The sequence below is a fragment of the Dasypus novemcinctus genome, chromosome 15 (genome assembly GCF_030445035.2).
Source record: "Dasypus novemcinctus isolate mDasNov1 chromosome 15, mDasNov1.1.hap2, whole genome shotgun sequence".
Classification (NCBI taxonomy): Eukaryota; Metazoa; Chordata; class Mammalia; order Cingulata; family Dasypodidae; genus Dasypus; species Dasypus novemcinctus.
Window position 1 is genome coordinate 58,318,106 of NC_080687.1, and position 23,649 is coordinate 58,341,754.

At 33.5% G+C, this 23,649-nt stretch overlaps 1 protein-coding gene across 6 annotated transcripts in view; it reads left to right on the forward strand.

Moving 5' to 3' along the window:
- Nucleotides 1–17,685, forward strand: part of RBM26 (RNA binding motif protein 26) — an 88,748-nt gene extending 71,063 nt beyond the window's left edge. For all 6 annotated transcript variants that reach the window (XM_071208243.1, XM_071208239.1, XM_071208240.1 and 3 more), the window contains 4 exons: nt 7,251–7,364; nt 8,963–10,122; nt 10,759–10,817; nt 14,539–17,685. In XM_071208243.1, the coding sequence (XP_071064344.1) occupies nt 7,251–7,364; nt 8,963–9,052 (204 nt within the window). In that variant the 3' untranslated portion in view covers nt 9,053–10,122; nt 10,759–10,817; nt 14,539–17,685. The remainder of the gene's footprint in view (nt 1–7,250; nt 7,365–8,962; nt 10,123–10,758; nt 10,818–14,538) is intronic.
- The last annotated feature ends 5,964 nt before the right edge of the window (nt 17,686–23,649 follow it).

Genomic DNA, 23,649 nt, shown 5'->3' on the forward strand with positions numbered 1-23,649 from the left:
TTCCCAAGAAAGGAAGTTGTCAACCTTTGCCAACATTTATATCTAAATACTAAATTTTTTTCTTATTTTCTTAACCATTGTTCTACATGACGGAATGAATTTCTTCTTAATTGCTGTAATGTTAGATACATAGAATTTCAAGGCAAAAGTATGGGAATTAGTTAATTGAGACATTCAGATATAGCTGAACAGCAAGAAATTTTCCCCAGGAAAGAGATTTACGCATTGTAAGGAATAAAATAATTATAAATGGGACACTTTAAATTTAAGTTATGATTGTTATGGTTTGACTGTGGCTACTATTTTATTTTCTTTTTTCCTGTTTTGTCTATCAGTGCCCCAATGTAGTAAGCTTGAGTAAGTACCCAAACAGGACAGAAGGAAGTAGCCGCTACCTATGACTGCTCCAGAATGTTATTTTCCCTACCCTTACTTGTTCCTATGCCTCTGCCAGGAGTCCAGGATCCAGTGTCAGAATAGGGATGGTTAAATCCCTAATTTAGAAGAATCATTCACAAAGATGAAATGCTTTAGTCCAATACTCAAAGGGATATATATCTTCTTAGGTCAAAGGAAGGAGAATTAATCTTGTTTTACTGACCCATTTTGACCACTCTTGTCCCAACTCACACTAGTTAAGATTTACTCATTCAAAGCCTGTATGTTATTTAGACTAATGCCTGGAATAGTCTTACTGTTAGCTCTCATTAATATTTTTGTGCTTTTTTTTTTTTTTCCAGAATGAGGAATGATTGTTAAATCAATGAAAATGAATAGAAACAAAATAGAGTAAGAGGTTTTAAAACTCTCTCTTTAGACCTGAAGTTAGAAGCACTAAATTGGATTCCTAGAGGATAGTGCAGCATAAACAGTCAAGTTGATGGGGCAGACTGAGTAAATAGTAACTTTATAGCAAGAAAAATATGTAAGTAGATTCAAGAGTAATCAAATCATGTACATGGCGGAGTTTTTTGGTTTGTTTTTACCACTTCATTTAATAGTTAAGTACTGCTGTATCATGTGCTCTGTGCTACCAGAATTAGTTCATCCATGTCTGAAGCCTGTGAGAAATGGCCATATGGTTTGAACTCAAGAGTTAAGAGAATGAAAGTCTTTCCTTTTAAGACCTAAAAATTAGATTTTATGTGGTGTTTTATAACTCTGGTAATTTAATGTAACTCCTCATGCCGACACACTGTATATTGAGTATTACAGACATTAATAAACTTACTTTCTTTTATAGATTAGTTCTAGCATTATTGTTACTAAAAATTTAAGGTACACTGGAACTGCAGATTCAATTCTTCTGTAATTTTCTCCACATCAGGGCAATTTTCTCTGTATTTGCTGAATGCTGGTTCTGCAAGAGCTACATTAACAAGGTTTATCTTGTCAGATCACTTTGTGAAAAGCTATGTTCTATATACTCCATTTAGAATCACAGTCTCCAAATGACTTTGAAAAGTCAGGAGGTAAACAGGAGATAAACAGACATATTTAATTTACCTAAAATGGTTAATATTTCCTAAATATTCTCAAATATCCCATCAATATTTACATTTCCCTGATATTCTTTTAAATTATTTTAAAAGATTAAATAACGTGTAAGATGATGTTTTAGAGAAAGATTTAGTATTACTAAAAGGACAGTTCTCATAGATTATTTTGTATTTCTGGAACTAGATAAACTTATTGTAAAGTTTTTATATGAGTGTATATATTATAAAATCTGTCAGGCATACAAACTATTCTTGTTTTATTAAAAGCTATGGAGATTTTTAATTGTTTTAATCAGAAATGGAGTTTGTCATATTATTTATAGATATAAAGATGATTTTCCCCTTTCATCTATTTATATTATTTCCAAATACAGAACTGTGTTCACTTCTATAAATGCCATCTTATTTTATTTTTCTTTGATAAATCACTGAAGGCTGTTTAAATATCTTTTTTTCTTCAAATTTTTACCCTTTAAATGGATTTTCAAAAGAATGATTGTTGTTGGGAAGTGGATGTGGCTCAACAGAGCATCTGCCTATCAAATAGGAGGTCCAAGGATTTGATACCCGGGGCCTCCTGGCTTGTGTGGGGAGCTGGCCCATGCACAGCACTACTGCACGGAAGGAGTGCTGGCTCACACAGGGATGCCCCCACGTAAGGGTTCCCCCTCGCATGGAACTGCAGCCCACCCAGGAGTGGTGCCACACATGGAGAGCTGACGCAGCAAGATGACGCAGCGAAAGGAGACACAGATCCCCAGTGCTGCCTAATGAGAATACAAGCAGACACAGAAAAACACAGTGAATGGACACAGAGAGCAGAAAATGGTGGGGGAGTGGGGAGAGAAAGAAATCTTTAAAAAAAAAAAAAAAAGATTGTTTTGTGGATTTGCAGGGAGTGGGCACTATTGTCATTAGTATCAACATCATGCTAACTTTATAAAGAATAATTGGAAAGTTTTCATCTTTGTGCTCCGAGACAATTTAAGTAGCATGGGAACTGTTTCTTAGAAGTTTAATAACTGAAACTATCAGGGTCTGTTGACTTTTTTAAGACCATGTGTCTTTTAAAAAAAAACAACAAAACTTTGTCTTTTCTGTAGAAATGGTTTAGTTTTTTTTTTTTCCTGGTTTCAATTTAGTACTTTGTTAGTTTTTCAAAAATTGCCTTTTTCATCTTTATTTTCACCTGTATTTGTATTGAGATGAGAAAATAAGTTTTGTCTTCACCTGAGATTATTTCCCCCACTCCTTTTTCATTTTGGCTCTTCCACCTTGTTCAAGTAAGCATTCTATAGAGCGCATTTAAATGTAATGTTCTTTATTCATTTTTTAAAAATAATTTTTAAGAAATATTTATCCCCCACCCCCCTTTGTGGCTTGCTTGCTGTCTGCTCTCTGTCTCCATTCACTGCACATTCTTCTGTGTCTACTTGTTTCCCTTTGCTGCATCATCTTGGCTGCATCAGCTGTTTGCGGGCACTGGCAGCTCTCCGTAGGCACAGGCCAGCTTGCCTTCACAACGAGCCCCAGGGCCTCCCATACGGTAGACAGGAGCCCAGTCGATTGAGCCACAGCTGCTTCCCTTCGTTATTCATTTTTATTAAGTCCATTTTAATGAAATGCTTGAAGAACTCTTGATACACTACACTACTACAGTACGTTGTTAGGAACACCACTGATCTAGTTCATAGTATTTTTGTGACAGTAACGAAGACAGTATGATACTGGACTTGCCAAAAGATTCCAAAAGTCACAAGGACAAAATAATGTCAAAATAATCGAGAATATACTGTGAAGATGAAGAAATGATTTTGAATTCAAAATAAGGTAATCAAAATAATAATGGCATGAAATAGATAATAGAGCAAAATAGAGTTTCGAAATAGATTTAAGAATTTTAGTGGATCACATAAGAGATGTTTTAAATTAGAGTAAAACAGATTCAGTAATTGGTGTTAGAACAGCAGATTAGCTACTTCAAAAATATAAGGTATTGTGTACATTTTATGTCAAAATTAATTCAAGTTGGATTGAAGTTTAATTTTCTTAATATATAAAACACAGTTGAAAAAATGTAATTTCTGAAGGAAATTTTCATGTGGAGAAGGCTTTTCAAGGCATGAAAGCATAATATCTAGACACCATAAAAGAAAATTATAAATTTGAGTACATGAAAATTTAAAATTTCTTCATTACAAAACAAAAGAATAACCACCCCTTCTCCTCCAATAAAAAGCAGAATCAAAACCCAATGGTGGGGGAGGAGTGGACGTGGCGCAAGTGATAAGAGTTTCTGTGTATCATATGGGAGGATCTGGGTTCACCTACAATATTGGAGGACCTGAGTTTGATCCCTGGGGCCTCTGGTGAAAAAGAAGAGAAAGCATGCCTGCACAGTGAGCCATTGGCTGTGTAGATTGCCCTCACAAGTGCCTGCATGGTGAGCCAGTGCCGGTGTAAGTGAGTCATGCAGCAAGATGATGACTCAACAAAAGAGAGACATGGGGAAAGTTAAGGTGAAGCGTGGGCAGAAACCAGGAACTCAGGTGGCACAATTGATAGGGAACCTCTCTCCACATTGGGAGTTTACAGAATTGAATCCCAGTGAATTCTAGAGAGAAAATGAAGAAGAGAAGACAACACAGACAGTAAAAACAGCAGGGTGGAGACGAAGGGGAGAGTTGAGGTGACGTAAGTAACAGGGAACCTCTCTTTATATCAAAGGTCCCCAGGATTGAATCCTGGTGAATTCTAGAGTAGAAAAACAAGAAGACCAAAAAAAAAAAAAAGAAGAGGGAAAGAAATAGATGCAGAAGATCATACAACGAATGGACATGGCAAAAATCAGCAGGGGGGGAGACCACCCAATTGGGGAAAAAATATTTCTCCAAAAATAGGATAAAACACTAATTAGAAAATATACAAGTAAACCAGATGGAACAAGTAAACCAAGGAACAATCTGATAGAAGTCATGCAAGGTATACAAGTACATGAGGCTGTTAAAATCTATTAATAAAACATTGGTTTGATTATGCTAAAAATATAATGTGTATATATGTATTCAATAGAGGTGACTAATTGGTATGGATATGGAAAGATACCTATGAAAAACTTAGTAAGTTATAAAACCATTAAGGTATGTTCCTATATATGTTTCACGTATATGTTTATGCACATATGTGTAGAAAATTTTTTTTTTAAGGAGGTACTTGGGAATGAACCCAGGACTATACGGAAAGCAGGCACTCAGCCACTGAACCACATTGGTTCCCCAGTGAGAATTGGTTCCCTTGTTTGTTTGTTTGTTTGTTTGTTTTCAGGATGCACTGGGGAATGAACCTCATACCTTGTACCTCGTACCAGGGAAGCATGCACTCAACCACTTGAGCCACATCTGCTCCCCAGAAAACTGTTTTAGTATGTGCATAGAAAACTATTTGTAGGACTTCATTCCAAACTCTTCATAGAATAGTGGTTATGTTGTACAAATTGGATAATCATGGATTATGATTTTTTTTTTTTTTTTTTACTTTATATGGCCTGATGTTTTTGGGTTTTTAGAAAGTAAAATGATGGGTTGTAGATGAAATTTGGAAACTTGAAGATTTTGTGTTGTGAATTACCTGAAATACTGGTTGCTTGAACTCTTCTGTTTATTAATTATTAAATACATAGTTTTCATTGAAAACAATTTGGGAATATGTTTCTTATATCTTCTTAGGAATGGTTCTCAAATTTGCATCTTCAAAAAGCAAAAACTCAATTATGAAATTTACAGTTTTAAAAAGCAAGTTTCTAATGGTGCAAAGTCAATAAAGTGTTAAATATACCTAGATTTGAAAATTGTACTATAAATAATTTTAAAATGGAAACTCTAGAATATGGTAGACTCATAAATGTGAAAAAGTGTGTGGTGAATGTAGAGATTTATAAAGTTAGGTCATCAAAACTTTTTGTTAAGAACTTGTGCCAGTAACATTTTTTTACCTTTTTAGCTGAATAAATAGACAAGTTTTTTGAGTAGTCATTTTGTATGAAGCAATTAGAATTCCTTACAGTAATATGATATGTTTTAAGTAATAGTTGTAGGTTAAAAAATTATAAGTTGCTTCTGAACTTAAATATCACAGAGTTCTTTTAAAAAATTCTGTTTGAATATTGGCACTGTGATGAAGCCATGAACTAAAAACTACTGAGCTGCATTTTAATAGGTGTGAAGTCTAACTGGAAACTTGATATCACACAACTCATGTTCAGACATCATTGAACTTATCATTGTTTCTACATTTCACCTTATGTAGTACTTTGAGATTGTGTTATAAATCTTTTGTGTCTATGAGTTACTTCACTATGTTGCTAACATTGATTTATATTAATTAATGTTACCTTAATTTAAATGCACTATTTCCAACCTGCCACTTAATGTAGAAAGCTCTTAGAGTCAAATGTTTCCTAAGCTTTTAAGTTTTATCATTTTCAATCATATAAGATTTGTAGGAAATACTGTGTTTTGCAGTAGGAATGTTTAGGGTATTTTTTCTTATATATGCTAATACTGGTACATCAGAAATTTTACGGTGGTTGGGATCAGTTGATATAATTTGAAAATAATATACTTTACACATGCAAAATTATTCTTTTGTTGGCCAATAATTATATGAAAAGATGTTCAACATCATTAGCCACAAGGGAAATGGAAATCAAAGCCACAAGATAACACTTTACATCCACATTTAAAAAAAAAAAGCAAAAACAGTAACAGGTGTAGGAAATGATGTAGAGAAATTGAAACAATGCATTGTTGGAATGTAAAATGGTGCCGCCACTGTGTAAAGCAGTAAGGCAGCTCCTTAAAATGTTATAGAATTACCATATAACCCAGCAATTCCACCCCTAGCTATATATCCAAAGAGAATGAAAACAGGGTCTCAAGCAGATAATTGTACACCAATGTTTGTAGCAACATTATTCACAATAGCTAAAAGGTAGAAACTACCATCAACCAAAAAAGGGCTAGACAAAATGATATATACACCATGGTAAATTATTTAGCTTAAGGAGTGAAGTTCTGAGACATGTTGGATGAACTATGATAATAATATTCTGAGTAAAATAAGCACACACAATAGGACAAATGTTTTATGATATCACATACATGAGATACCTAGAAGTAACAAATTTACAGAGACAGAAAATAGATTAGAGGTTACCAGGGATGGGAGAGTGAGTTTTTGGTTGGTGGGTATAGCGTTTGTAATTAAAAATAAATTATTTACATTTGTGAAGGATTTCCAGTTAATAGTTACTAGATATACCATTTGTGAATTAACAAAGGCAATGCAATAAAATACATTTAGCTGTTGATTTTAATTTTAAACTTTGACTTTGAAGCTACAGCCAGGATCTTGAAGTACCTTGGAATTGTCCTGAATAACAGTTTTCATTGTATTGTAAACATGTGGCCATCATTCTTAGAGCTAGTAATGAACTAGCTCTACTCAGTTAAGAGAAAATGTTCTTGTTTTCTTTTTAAATGAATGCCCAATCACTAGGTTATTTTTAGAAGTAAAAACCATGAAAAATGAAATAAGTATATATGTTGAGAAGTAAATAACCACAAGCAAATAAATAAGATAGACATCTTCCGTTGTATTTAGCTATTTTTTATATTATGAACTACAAAATTTAAATTTTTTCTTCATGAATTATTAATGTTTTCCATAATCCATTGTCCTTCATTGTTTCAGGCTGCAGTTCATGGAGCACGTTTCAAAGGGCAGGATCTAAAACTGGCATGGAATAAACCAGTAACTAATATTTCAGCTGTTGAAACAGAAGAAGTTGAACCTGATGAAGAGGAAGTATGTTTTTTCCCCCACTTGTTTTTGCTTTTAAGTGTTCATGGTTTTTGTGTAAAATGTGATTTTATGGCTGTAATTTTATTTTATTTATTCCTGAGCCATATTCCACGCAGGGGATATCAGATAAATGCAGTCAACTTTAAATTTTCTGGATGTATGAGAATAACTGTAGATTGCTAATCCAAAGACAATATATGAAAGTCATATATATGCTTACTTTTCATTCTTAAAGACAATAATTATTCATTAGAATTTCATTCACAGGAAATCTTGTAACATCTTAAGATTTAGCCTATTCTACTCAGTTGCTTTATTAACATTTCAACTTTTCTTTAATTCATATCTTTTTCAGTTCAGTAGAATGAATGCCTGCTATATGGTAGATATTGTGATAGGCACAAAAATGAATAAGACACGGTCCCTGTAATCAAGGAGCTTATAATTTGGAAAGGGGGTTGGTGGCAAACACACTAATTCTAATAAAAGGCAGACTGTTAAACGCTGAATACAGATTTGAACAACATGCTTCCAGAACTCAGAGGAAGAAGTGATTGTTTTTGTCCGAAAGAATCATGAAGGGATGGGACAGTAGAGCTGGGCCCTAAGTGATAAAACTTTGCATAATCAAGAGTTGGGCTGGTAAAGTTGAGAAAGGCATTTTAGGCAGAGGAATAAACTTTAGGAAGGGTGTCAAAGAATGTGTTTTTCTTGGGTATCAGTAATTAGTCTGATGACTGAGAGGTATGGGTATATAGAAAAATGAAATAGGAGAGCCTTTTGAAACCAAGAACTTAAAAATAAGAACTCTGTTTTATTTAATCATAAATTGTATTAAAAACATTGAGAAGGTTGAGAAATAAAGGTAAGGTGGGAAAAGTAAATGACTCCATATTTTATGTTAGATTTTCATAAATGCTACTTCATTTCATTTGAAGGATATTTCAGGAGTATTATGCATATCCGTAGTTCAAATGCAAGAATAAAATGTATCTTTTGAAACTCATATACATGATTTGTCATTTTATATTTTAGATTATACCTTTGTCCTTCCATGAGTTTGAATTGATTGGGGAGAAAAGCAGGAGAGCTCCTGGTATTAGGTACTTTGAAAAGTTTGAAAAAGCAGTCTAAGAAGCTTTTATGAAGGCAATTGAGAAAAAAGAGGAATGCTCTAAAAGAAAAAGTTGGTTAAATTCAGTAGAAGAGAAATCTTGGTAGAATTTTATGCATATTTTTTATTTAGTTAGATGAGAGAAGCCAAAGAGGACTAAATGATGTTGTTTTCTTTTAAAAAAAAATTGAGCAATACTTTGAAGGCTAAAAGATGGCATAATTTGGTAGAGAGAGGCAGGAGAAAGGGCATGTACAGATGCTTCCTTTGGTATTTCTTTAGGGACAGTTTTATGCCAGCAATAGAATAGATAACACTAGGAAAGCCATTGGATAAAGGTTGCTCTTCTTTGTTTCTTGAATGTTCTAGCTGTAGAAATACCTTTATATTCGACTCTGTTGAAAGAGATCAGTATTTAAAAGTATCACCTTTTTTCTTTTCTTTTCTTTTCTTTTGGGTAAATTCCTAAATACATTTTAACCTAAAGTTTCAGGAAGAGTCTTTGGTGGATGACTCATTACTTCAAGATGATGATGAAGAAGAAGAGGACAATGAATCTCGTTCTTGGAGAAGATGATTTGACTGATCATTGAGCTGCATATGCTAGAACTCTACCTGTGTTTCATTAGTATTATCTAATGTACTTTTACATATTTGTAAAAACAATTTTTGGTAAAATGTGATGAAGATGGATTTCACAAATAGACAAAAGAGAAGAAAACTACCTTCTGATCCTGTATTTTGAAAGATGGATGTTTGCATTTTATTTCAGTAAACAGTTGCTAAAGACATCACACTAGAAACATATGCAATGTTTTTATTACCTACTTCTACTGAAAGTTACAGAATTCTTTGGGTTCTTTGTAATTTAATGAATAGGTCTGAAAACTTATGACCAATACTTGTTATAATTTAGAAGATTTTTGTTTTACTCCAAATAAGGAATGAATTTGCATTTAAAACCTTAATGAATGTTTTCAAAAATGAATAGATAACATAGTACTCTAACTAAGTCTTCAAGTTATGTATTCATAATATTACATAGTAGTATGCTTAGGCTTTACTATGTATTAGCCTTTTGTTGGACTTGTGTATGTATTTTACCATATGGGTTTTAATGATAATGGTGTATGACTGCTTTGCATATGAGTCCTTATGCATTCAGATGTTAAAAATAAAGTGGAATGGTCTTTTAAAAGAAAAGAAAAGAAAAAAAAAAAAGCAATGACCAAAAAACGGCCAAGACAATGTTCCTTGATTTAAAAAAAAGAAAAAAAGAAAAAAAAATTAAAATAAATAGACCATTCCAGGTGGTGATCTACCCTTCCCCTCAATTATCACAAAAGGAGCTATAATCACTAACTTATTCTTAATAATAATGGTTACTGGTACCTTTTCAATAATGTACTATCCAATGTTTAAAATTTATACCACTTCAGTTTGGTTTGATCCTATAAATTTTCAACAGATGTCTTAAAATTTAAAAGCAGGCTGATTAGTTTGGAACCAGACTTCAAGTAGAGCTAACATTTGATGAATAAGAAAACATCACATTACATTTTGGATGTATGAAAGAAAACTTGACCATTTGAAGATGTATGAATAAAGAAATGTACTATAGATACTACTTTAGGAAAACACTGTTTGGTAAGTGTTCCAGTCTGATATTTTAAGTGTGCATTTCCTATACCTGTATAAAAACCTTTCACATTTGCACAAATATTGTGATTTTTAAATGGATTTCTCTGGCAAGTGAATGTAATCATTGATAGTTGAAACAGAAGTTTCCAGGAAATAAATGAGTTCTTTGTAGAATGAGAGGGTGGGAGAATACATATTTATCTTTTTAAATTCATCATTATGCTTACAAATGTTTGTGCCCCTACTGAGAGTATAGTGATTGTATAAAAAGTCACATTTTTCAAATCACTTTCTTCTAATACTTAGTCCTCACATCACAACCTAATTCAACCACCACCATAGTTTCCACAAAATGGAGTAACTAGTGGATGCTGTTCTTAATCTTCTTCTTCCCACACTTGAGGGTTAAAGTTGTATATATTCCTCATGGTAATACTGTATTATAGGAATGTTTTAGCTTACAATTGGTGTATATATTTATATTTAAAATTTCACAACTAGACTTCAGATGCCAAAATAGTGACTTTCCTCAAAAACTTCTTTTCTATACTTAGATCTATGATATATTTTTATATAGTCTCTTGTATGTTGACTATGTGCTATTCTGATTCATTAGGTAAGTGTGTTTTCTTTTCTTTTTAGTAGTCGTGAAAGGTGCCAAATTGGCAGAGGCTCACGTTTCTTCTCTTTACACCAAACAGGTATTACAAAGAAAGTAAATCTTTCAAAGGCCAGTTAAATCTCCATGCTGATTTTTGGCTATCTAATTTGATGAGTGAATTTAGCCTATTTTTTTTTTATTATTGTAAAAATTCCCTTATGTAAATGAAATCACCTACTCTGTTTATTAATATCTGTACATAGCTAATCAATGTCCCTAGACTTAAATTCAGTAGTAACCTAAAACTTAATGTTTTGAGCCAGGTTGCTTTAAATGAATCAAAAGACAAGTATGTTTCAATTTGGTCCCAAAGTATGGGGACTAAATATGAGTAACATTCATTAGGTTCACAAATTCTGTGTTTATTAACATTACTATCATTTTAATTATAAATATTAGTATGTAATTGCTATTGGATATTTTATTAATGAGATGTTTACAAATAATACTCTACATGTACTTTCATTTGTTCTTATTTAAACCTTAAGATATCCCTTTGAAGTATTTGTTAATTCCCATTTTACAGATAAGGAAACTTAGACTAATAGAAATGGAGTGACTTGCCCAAAGTCACAGTAAGTCGAAGGACTGGGTTTGAAAGCAGGCATTCTACTTTCAGTGCCAGCTTTTCTTTTTTTTTTTTTTTTTACTCTATCTCACTATCTCCTCTCTAAGTACTCATTCAGCATGAGGTTATGTTTACAGTAAATGCTGTTAGTTCCTATCTGAAAAGATTAGTAGACTTTTGTCATTAGCCAGTTCATAACATAGCTTTACCCTCCCTTTTAAAACAGCACTTTGTTCATATCTCTGTTACAGTACTTACGTTGTAATATAATTTATCTGGTTTATATGTCTGTCTTCCCCACTAGATTACAAGCTCCTTAAGGAAGGGGGACCATGTCTTATTCATATTTTTATCTCTAGTGCTTATCACAAAGCCTGGATCATAGTGGGCACTCAGGTGGTTGTTGGATGAATTAATGAATGAATGCATATTTAAATCTCCCTCTAAATAAAGGAGTGACAATTACCTCCCTTGTTAATTCTTATCAATTTTTCAAAATTTCCTTAAAAGTTCTCCTCAGTTTTGGACAATTTTACTTAATAGTTGATACAGTTAAGTTTCTCACCATTGGGGTTGCAAGTACTGATGGAGGTATATGCATGTAGTCTTAGTGGAATTTCCACAGTTAGGAAGGCATTAATGTTTTGGAGTACTAGATATTGTGGTCAGTTTCAGGGGTTAAATTAGAAATGCTAAGAGCCATCAATCTAGTCCATCTCAGTTTTTATATCCAAAGATGAAAGTGCTTGACAAGGCTTAAGAGATTTGGCTTTTGATCCCAACTCTGCAGCTAACTCTGGCCTTGGATGACTCTTTTAACTTATCCGGGGCTGTTTCCTTGTCTGTAAAATGAAAGGGGTTGGACTAGATGATCTTGAAAGGTCCCTTTCACTCTGATTCCCCTGGTGGTATATTAATGTTTGATCTGAAATAATTTAATGTATTTAAACTGATTCTATCTATTGTTGGTATTATTTCTATCTTACCAATGGTAGCAACTTAGATTTGGTTATAACAATTCAGATGTCTCATTACAGTTTTGTGTGTAGTGTTCCCAGATGTTTGCTGGCACAAATTCTATTCAACCTATAAAATATAGGTTAACTTCTATATTCACTAGCACTTAACCCTCCCTAATTATAACTTTTCCTTTTGCTCCTAAACTCAAACTCTGAAAATACAAGTATTTGCCAATAATGACAAAAGTTTTACCAATATAGATTTAAGTCCTCCTCGTCATCTCAATTTACTTTATTCTTTTATAATATGCTACCTAAATCCTGAGACATACATTTAATTCTAAAGCTCCATTACAAAATTCTGTGCTGTAGTAGGGCTCTGGGCTGTGTAGAATGAGTTGTAAGTGGGGAAAAGATTGAGGACAATGTAGGTAGCTACTTGCAGGGAAAAAAAATGAGGGAAATTGTATTTTACTGGTTAAAAGATTGATTAGGATTACCTCAAGGGATGGTTGAGTTGTCATTTTAAATTTTTCACTCAATATTTTACGTCTCTACTTAAGCGATGGTGTTTTAAATGTATTGGATAATTGTAACATTTTGAAAATTAAGTATTTAACTGATGCCCAAAGCATTTAATGAAAACATGTTGTAGGATGGGAGAGTATTCCATAGCTTTTGTTTCATTGTAATATGATTAAATGTAGCATGCAGTAGTTTACTATAAAAACAAGACTTCATTGTTTTAGCTGATAACCTGTAGAAAGTATGGCTGGGCTATTTGAAGGAAATTTCTTGTTACTAGAACTGTTATGTGGGGACTGTATTTCCAGTCTTATTTGAAACAGTAATTAGTGACTTATATAAAGATTACACAAAGAAAGCAAACAGTTGCTTGTTTGATGTGTTGAAATACTGATGACCGTTTAGAATATTACACAAACTTGATCAATATTTTTCCCCCCTTTCCATATCATGCAGACTAATTTTTGAAAATTAGTTGTAGTCCTAGAATTTATATAAATAAACGTGCTTTTTTCCTCTTATAAAAGTCTTTTAAAACAAATATGTCCTGCATGAAATTCTGTTGAAGTAGTTCTACTGGCTTCTTTCTCAGGGCTTTTCTGGTTCTTGTTCTTCTAAAACCCTATAAATGAAAGATAGAAATTTAATCTATCATTAAATCTCTACCATTAAATCACCATTGTACGGTATTTGTAAGGCAAAAAATTGTCCTTTCCCTAGATCTCAAGAACTACCTTGTTCTTGTTAATTTCTTGAACTGGCTAGTTAATTACTCTAACGTATATATACAGGCCTTATATGCATGGAGGGAAGAAAGTAGTTTTTTTTTTCTTCTGGTTATTATATACCTGTCAGATGACAGCAGATAATCTTTCCAAAATACAAGTCACATGAAAGAAATCTTGGTGAGCTTTGAAGTTGACTGCTCTTCTCTCTAATTTCTAATGAAAATACTGTATCTGTCTAGTAGAAAAAGTTCCTAATTTGGTAAATAACTTTCTTGCAGTTTATCAGTGTTGTGTGCTCATTATTTAGTGTAACTGAAAGCATTTTACTTCTTCTGTATCAAACTTATACTTGCTCCTTCCTAACTACCTCCCTCCCTATATCTTTATTTTGTCCATCCACTCATCTTCTCATCATCCTAGTCTTCTTTCATATAAGAGGCACTGTTCCATTTTATTGTGCTCCCTTTTTATTTTTTATCGACCTTTGTCCTCAGAAAGGAATTTGTCATATAGCGTGATTAAATAATGACTTGATTTCATATGGAAATTAGACATACCTTGCAATTACTTGAAAATCTTTGAGAAACTTAAGAAAATTGTTCTTGCCTTTATTTTTATTTACAATATCTTGAAATTTGTGCATGATTTCTTAGACTTTGCCTACCCAGGCCTCTGTGAAATTTTACTATCTGGTCAGTTACTCAGTTTCCTAACCAAAATTTTAGATCATTGCCCTGTTGTAGTGCTGCCATCTTTGAGCTTAGTGTTTAAGAAAGCATGATACAGAGAGATTTTGTTAAAATCATTTTAATCCAAAACTGATTTATTTTGTAACTTGTCTGCAACTTTGGTTTTGATTCTTTCCTCAGATAGATTTTTTTTTTAATGTTCAGAGAAGTTGGGAATCAATTTATACTGTGATTGAATTTTTAGCTTTATTTCCTATTTTCAAAAAATTTTAATAATCTTCTCTTTTTCCAGCAGAGAGAGATCATCATTGCCTGAATTTAGCTTTGTGACTGCAACAGCAAGACCTTGTTCCTGTCTGCAGATGACTGTTAAAATAATATCATCTTACCGTTTTGTTTGCCTTTTCTCAATTTGAATTGATATTTATGTGTAATATAATTGGCATTTTTGCAATTCTCTAGGGATACACCTAAGTCCAGAAGTGTGTGTGCGCTTTGTCTGACGTTCTTAAATGTTCCTCTCCCACCACCTCCTTTATAACCATTTGTTTTTTAAACACTTTAGGAAGGAACAAGGCCTCTTGGTTTCCAAATATGACTTAAGTTCAGTCTCAGCCAAATTGAGAATTGTGTCTCGGAAATCTGTAAAACCATGATTCTTTGTTCATTACCTTGAAAAAATTAGAATTAAGAAAATGATTAAAAAGTTAACTTTGGTTTGGTTTTAATTTTTCTGAGCTTTAGAATTTATTTCTAGTGTTAGGATAGCCACTTAAAATAATTTTGAACAGATGATAATATACTTTTTTACATGCTGTAATAGCTTGCTTTCCTGCTAAATATACTTTAGTGAAGTCATTGCCAAGGCCTCTTACCTAAACACTTTAAAAAAAAATTTTTTTTTAGTTCTTCCACACCAACAAAGAGATTACTTTTCTTGCTTTTCAGATATAACTGATGACCTGTGGATTATAAATATTGAAAAAATATCTATTAAATGTCTACACAGTTTTTCCATGTTTTCCTTCACTTGCAATCAAGACAATCTTAAAAGCAAGGGGAAATAGTGTGTGTCTAACATTGTTAAAGACTATATAGTTTTTCCTGTTTTCAAAAGCGTATGTCTGAATTACTTATGGTTTAGAATTATTTATAAGGACTGATTAAATTTCATTCCGAATAGTTACCCCAAATAATCCTTTTATAATGGGCAACATAAAAAGGTTTCACAGAACTAATTTCTGAGTATTCCATCATAGATTCTCATGAGGCATTTGAGAAGTCAGAAGTTATGCTTAGTAATAGCCCTTCCTTGATTATAAAAGTGCAAATTATACTTGTTCTCCTCACCATTGCTTTTTTAGTTCCATCTAGTCATGTTCTTTTTTTTTTTTTTTTTTTTTTGCCTTTTTATGCCAGATTGATACTCTGCAAACACTTTTTTTTCCTTGAGAATGCATTGCATTGCTCTTCATGAGAAATGAAAAGAATGTAGTGAACACAACAGTAGGTGGACACTTCTTGGTTAACATAAGGCTTGGTTTAAAGGAAAAGGATGCATTTTGGAAGTCTTTTAATATAATTATGACCTAAGAGCCTAACAGATTTTTTTATTTTACGTTTTTTTGGGGTGGGGGGCAGGGGAAGATTGTTCGATTTCCAGACTAGCAGATAGCTGTGGGTTGTTCCTAAATACCATCCCAGATTAGTTCGGTGCTTTTTCTTCTCAAGGAAAGATTCTCAGCCCTATAACAACCCACCGCCCCCCCCCCCAAAAGAAAACATTGAAGAGATGATGTTTGCTGTTAAGAGTTTATTTTGATTAATGGATGTGGACCACATACCAGCACCCTCAACTTTGTCTTTTATTACTATTGTTATTCGCTTTTCATTTAAAAACAATAAAGCAAAATTGAATGTGCCATCGAGAATCAGTTAAGATGATGAGATTCTCTTTAAGATCATTGCGCTTTTTCAAAATTGCTGTGAGATCTAAGACAGTTACATATTTAAATTCCCACGTGTCAATTAATCTAGTTAAAAATAAGGATAGTCATTAATTTCCTTGAACAGGATTCCCATGGAACTATGTAGATAACTGTACAGAATCACTTTTGTGTAATTGAATGAAAGCAGTTTACCTCTGCATGATTGCATTATGGAAACCTTTTATATATCTTTATATTTTCAATATACTTAGATTTTACACTATTAGCTGCTCTAGTCATGCTATATTTGTTTTTTTTAATAGAGTTTATAAATATATGCTCAAAATACAGATCAACTGAATATTTTTGGTCTTGTTTACAAGATAACACTATAAAGTGATGCAGCCCCTCAAGTGTCTTAGGAAAAAAGTCATTGGTGCTACAAAACCTTTCAGTGTCATTTTTGAACCTGTCTAGACTTTACTAGACTTTATGATCGCTTGTGACTCATTCTAATCTAGCAGCATAATTATAAGTGATCTGTGGTTAAAGAGCCCAGTCCATTTGAAATGCCTCATAATTGAAAGATAGGATGCAAAATGACTGTACACTTTTTATTTGTTCCCAGCTTCTTCATTCGTGCCCCAAAATATAGTTCAGCTTATCATTAGGTCTTTTGATAAGAGGCAGGGTGGTAATTTGGCTAAAATAAAAAAATGATCAATTCAGCATGGCTCAATTTTCCCACATTTCAAATGGAAAACTTTCTAGTCCTAAAATATGATGTAATCCTGCTCTGCTTTAACTTCCCATGTTTCATACAAAGAAGGCAGAGTAATTCTTAAAATAGTTACAGAACATTTGATGAATTATAGAAGTTTTTTTTTGCATTGTATAAGTTTTGCATTGATGTATAGATTTGTTTTATCCCCAAGACTTCATTCCAGCACCTTAGTGAATGTTCTTAAGATACAGTTTTTAAGTATCAGCAAAGCATTCATAGATGTTTACTTTTGATTCTTGGAGTCCTGAACCTGTTTTGGGTGTAATATTACACAGATCATATTGTCTGGCACAAGATTTATAAGTGGTTTATTTTAACACAATTTCTGTGGATTGTTGAATCTGAAAACACCAAAGGAGTCTTTTCTTGCCTGGAGACTGGATTGTTCCAGTTTTTAATACCTGTGCCCATAAGTATCCCATTTCATGAATGTGTGTTGGCATGGGGGAAAAAATTCCCTGCTCTTCAAGTGGAGCGAAAGTAATTGGTTAAGCTGTAGCAGCTTTTTTGTTTATTTTTAAAAGTGATAAAACTTGAACTGAAAAAGGTAAAACTTGAACTAGAAAACTCTTGTATGCTTAGAATGTTTATAGTATTACATGTTTATGTGGGGTTGTCAACATTTTTATTATTTATAGTTGAATTATGTTGTTTTGTTTGTTAAATATCCATAATGTTTATTATTTTTATATGTTGAAAATTTTAAAAATAAAAGTCTTATAAAACAGTTGTTAAATTTTTAAAATTCTCCTGCATCTTACATCAATTATATTAATATAGATTAGAAAGAAGAAAAATAAGCCCTCTGGCATTACAGAATTCTGAAAATGTTTATACAAGGAAATGGCTTCTCATTGCCTAATCCCCTCTTATTGCCCTTCATTTTCACCTGGCCTAAGTAGTTCTGAATCAACTAAGTTACTAATGTGTTATCGGCCTGTAATGACTCCTTTTCTTACACATACACAAATTCTCATTACTACCCTTTCCCCTAATTCCTGACTCTTTACTGTTAAGTTTTCTGTTTGTTCCATATAAGGGCTGAAATGTTCTTGTCGTGAGTTCTAAGTATAAAAATAATACTGTGACGTCAAGAAAGGAATGAAGTTAGAAAAATGCTTAAAACTGTTAACCTCCAAAGACATTGAAAGTTTTCAAAACTTAATTTCACAATTTTCACCTGAGCATTTATCTAATTTGGCTTTTTATATTTCATTTTTTTGAATGACTAGTAAGGCAATGTTTTCTTTTTTTCATTGCAGGTGTATATATATATATATAATATATATTATATATAAAGGAGGTACTGGGGATAGAACCTGGGGCCTTGTATATGTGGAGCATGTGCTTAACCACTGAGCTATGTCTGCTCCCCCAGATACACTTTTTACCATCTATAAAGTAGATTTTTAAAACAGTAACCTGTCCTCCATTTTTTACATTGTTTTCAAGGGAAAGTACATTGTCATCTCAAAAGTTTTGATAAAACTTGTTGAGGAGACCTGTTTGTGAGATAGAGGACTCCTGGCTTAAAGTAGTAAAGAACATTGGTTAGTGAACATTGACATACTTGGTAGAATAAAAGAAAATTACAGTTAGATGCACATTATATACATACGTGATGTATTTGCAGGTTGTGTTCATGTCAGCCATCACAACCTGAAAAATATGCACAAAGTGAATAAATCTGATGATAATGTTAAGGAGAAGCTAGTAAACTTTGTTATAAAAGGTCTAGAATGATAGCTAACATCCAGGGATGATCACTAGACATTTAAGTGGAGGACTATTGTATATTTTTTCATGTGTGGTAAGTATGCCTTTTTAAAAAGTTTAGCATAGTAATGTATACTATACAGAGACTTCGTACTCTACCCACTTACACTGTACAATTCTTCAGTAATCAGTTACATTCACAATACCGTGCCCCCATCACCCCACCTGTTACCAAAACAAACTGCCCATTAGGCATTGATTTAATTTCCTAGGCTGCTCAAGCAAAAACCATTAAATGAATTGGTTTATACAATGGGAATGTATCAACTTACTATTTTGAAGTCATAGAGCTCGTTTCAAGGCAATGTGTTGGTTTTTTCCCCCAGTAAAGATGTTTTCTTCCTGAAGACTGGCCTGGGCTGGTAGCTGGCAAACCTTGGCTACTCTGTCCTAAGGCAAGGCATGTGGCAGCATCTCTTGGACCTTTCTGGGTTTGGTTGTTTGCAGTAATAGGGTTAAAGTCCATCCTTATTGAGGTGGGTCACAATTAAAGTAGCCTCATCAAAAGGTCCTACCTACAATAGGTTCACCCCCACTGGAATGGATTATAGAACATATTTTTTTCTGGGGTGCATACAGTGTAAAACCACCACAAGCAGTAATCTCCTATTTCCACCCATACTCTCAGCTCCCGATAACCTGTAATCTACTTTCTGTCTCTGAATTAGGTTATCCTAGTTATTTCATAACTAGAATTGTGTCCTTTGGCATCCTGCTTATATTATTTCATGTGTTGTCTTTACAGTTCATGTGATGTAGCATATCAGAACTTGATTCCTTTATATGGCTGAATAGTACACCATTGTATAATTTTGTGGATGGTTTTATCTGTTCATCTGTTGATGGACACAGGTTTCCATCATTTGGCTCTTGCTAGTGATGCTGCTGTGTACATTGGTGTACAAATAACTGCTGGGTTCTCTGCTTTCACGTCCTTCAGGTATATACCTAGAAAGGGAATTGTGAGCTCATATGGTAATTCTATTTTTAATTTCCTAAGAAACTCTTTTCCTACAACTGCACTATTTTAATTTCCACCAACAATGTATTAACAAGGGTTTTTATTTTTATCAACACTTATTTTCAAATTTGCATTTCCCTAATGGCTAATGATGTTGAACATCTTTTTCATGTGCTTCTTGGTCATTTTTGTATCTTTGAGAAATTGTAAAGGTCTTTCCCATTTTAAAGTTGGGTTGTCTTTTTCTTGTTAAGCTATAGGACTTATTTATTTATTATGGTTATTAAGTCCTTGCCAGATAGATGATTTCCAAATGTTTCTCTCCCATTCTATAACTTGGCTCTTCACTTTCCTTGATAATGCTGCAATGCTCGAAGGTTTTAATTTTGATGAAGTCCAATTTATCCATTCTTCTTTTGCTCATGATTTTGGTGTAAAATCTAAGGATCAATTGCCTAATACAAGACCATAAAGATTTTTCCATTGTCTTAATAATTTTATGGTTTTACCTCATGTATGAGTCAGCCAAAGGGGTGCTGATGCAAAATACCAGAAATCAGTTGGTTTTTATAAAGTATTTATTTGGGGTAGGAGTTTACAGATACCAGACCATAAAGCATGTTGCTTCCCTTACCAAAGTCTTTCTACATGTTGGAGCAAGATGGCTGCCAACATCTGTGAGGGTTCAGGCGTCCTGAGTTCCTCCCTTCTTGAGGCTTCTTTTTCCTGGACTCAGGGTTCCTCTCTTTCTGGGGCTTGCTTCTGTTTCTTCTGTGAGCTTACTTCCCGGGGCTCCAGCTTAAGGCTTCAACATCAAACTCCAACATCAAAAACCCTCCAACTCTGTCCTTTGCCATGCCTTTTATTTGTGAGTCCCCACCTAGCAAGGGTGGGGATTCAATGCCCTACTGGCACAAGAGGTTTACTTGATTACTTAAGTAAATCCAGTATAATCTCATATGCCCAGAGGAAAAGACTAGTTTATAAACATCCAGTATTTCTTTTTGGAATTCATCAATAATAACAAACTGATACACCTCATGTCAATAAATTTACTTTTAGTTAATTGATGGAAGACGTGCGAAGTAGAAATCCAGTTTCATTTTCTTGCAAGTGGGTAGCAAAAGTTCCCAGGACCATTTGTTGAAGAAAATGTTCTTTCTCCACTGAGAGTACTTAATCCCATGTCAAAAAGCAATTGGCCATAGATGTGTGGACTTATTTCTGAACCCTCAGTTCTGATCCATTGATCTATTTGTCCGTATGCCAGTGCCACACTGTTTTGATTACTGTAGCTTTGTAATAAACTTTGAAATCAGGACGTGTGATTCCTCCAACTCTGTTCTTTTTAAAAATAGTTTTGGCTATCTGGGACCTCCTTCCCATTATATATGAATCTGATGATTGTCTTTTCCATATTTGGAAAGAAAAAAAAAAGCAGCTGATATTTTTATTGGGATAGCATTGAATCTGTAAATTGCTTTGGGTAGTATTGACATTTACATAATATTAAATCCTCATGAGTACAGGATATCTTTCAATTTATTTAGGTCTTCTTTAATTACTTTGTTTTGTAGTTTTCATCGTACTAGTTGCTTACATCCTTGTTTAAATTTATTCGGAGATATTTTATTCTTTTAGATACTTTTATAAAAGGAATTTTTTTTTCTTGATTTCCCTTTTGGATTTGTCTTAGTTTGCCACAGTACCGCTGATGCAAAGTACCAGAAATGGGTTTGCTTTTGTAATGCTTTTATAATGGAGATTTTATTTAGGGTAAAAGCTTACAGTTCCAAGGACATTTGTGAAATGTCCCAATCAAGGCACCATCAGAGAAACTTTCTCACCAAAGGCAGCTACTGTTGATCCTAGCATCCTGCCACGTGGTGATCAGTCAGAACAGCAGGTCTGCTAGTCTTTACTTTTATCTTTGAACTCAGCTGTGACGATCTGTCCCTGGGTCTCAGCTCCTTGAGCCTCTCAGGGCTTCTCTTCTCAAGCTCAAATGTAGGTGGACCTGGAGTCCTCTCTCATGGTGCCAGATCAAAATGATAGAACTCCCTTTTCGTGTGTGTGTCTATCTGTGTTTCCATTTATATCAGACCCAGTAAGAGGGTGGAGACTCAATCTGAGTCATACCTCACTGACAAAGTCCAATCTAAAGTGTCCCACACCCACAGCAATTTATTAGTTCAACAACATAATATTTTTCTTTCAGGGATTCATAAGATAACTTCAAACTGTCACAGGACTGTTCATTGCTGGTGTTTAGAAAAACACCACTGGTTTTTGGCAGTAATCTTGTACTGAATTTGTTTATTGGATATAGTAGTTTTGTGGATTCTTTGGGATTTTCTAAATATAGGGTCATATCATCTGCAAAGACAGACAGTTTTAGTTCTTTCCAATTTGAATGCCTTTTATTTCTTTTTATTTCCTAATTGCTCTGGCTAGAACTTCCAGTAGAAATTTGAATAGCAATTGTAAAAGTGGTAACTCCTGTCTTGTTCCTCACATGGGGTAAGAAGTTTTCAGTTTGTCACCATTGCCTATGATGTTAGTGATTATCATATATGCCCTTTATCATGTTGAGGAAGTTATTCTGAGTGTTTTAATCAAGAAAGAATGCTGTAATTATCAAATACATTTTATGTGTCAATTGGGATGGTCATGTGTTATTTTTACCTATATTCTATAAAAATATTACATCAATTTTCTTATGTTGAGCCACCCTTGCATTCCTGGGATAAATCCCACTTGGTCATAGTGTATAATCCTTTTGGTGTGCTATTGGATTCAGTTTTCTAGTATTTTGTTAAAGATTCCTGCATGCATATTTATAAGGGATATTTTCTCATGATAACTTTATCTGGCTTTGAAATTAGTATTAATTCCTTGTGAATGTTTGGGAAATTAATCAGTGAAGTCATCTGTCCTGAACTTTTCTTCAGTGGGAAGTTCTGTTTTTTTTTCCAAAATAAATCAATTTTATTGATGCATATTAAGAAAGCTTAAATCCAAAAAAGGTGAACAATTAATGGTGTTTGGTATAAACACATAGTTGTGCATTTACCACTTCACATCCTATTAGGGCATTTTTGTTATTCCAATGATAATAAAAACACAAAAACATTGAAAAATCCATCTCCTCTCAATCTCCATGCTTCCCCTGCCATACACTGCTGCTATTTTGTTTCTACCTTGCTAGTTTTTGTGTATTTATATTTTGTAAAAACTGCCTTTTATATGCAAAATTACCCATATTTGTATTTCATAGGAGTTTTCACCATGTTGTACAGTCCCATGTTGCGTTCTTTAGCTTTTCTTCTAGCAATATACATATCCTTAGACTTTCCCTTCCAATACTACCATACCCATATAATATCTCTGCTATTATAATTACAAAGAATGTGATATGCGCTCACCATTTCTATTCATTTCCAAAGATTTACAAACATCCTGTTCTCCAGTTCTGCACAGATTAACCCTCAGCTTTCCATTTTCTACCCTTATTCTATTTTCTGTTGACCTATATTCTAGTTATTAATACCATGAGTTTACACAATATATTTAGTTCATAATAGCACGATCATACAGTATTTATCCTTTTGTGTCTCATTTGTTTCACTCAACATAATGTCCTTGTGATGGTTAGGCTAATGGGCGACTCGGCCACGTAATTGTGCCCAGTTGTTTGGTCAAGCAAGCACTGGGTTAATTTTAATACAAGGACATTTATGGACTTTAGGGACTTCATAGATCGCAGATTACATCTACATAAATCAGGGAGATGGCGGTCATCAATGAGTGACACTTTATACAATCAATTGAATGCCTTAAAAGGGGAAGTGATCCAGTATTGAGAATTTTCCAGCTCGTCTTTGGACAGCCATCATCTCCCAGAAACTCATCAAGGATCTTCATTGGGCTTTCCTTGGAGCCCCTGGTTTGCAG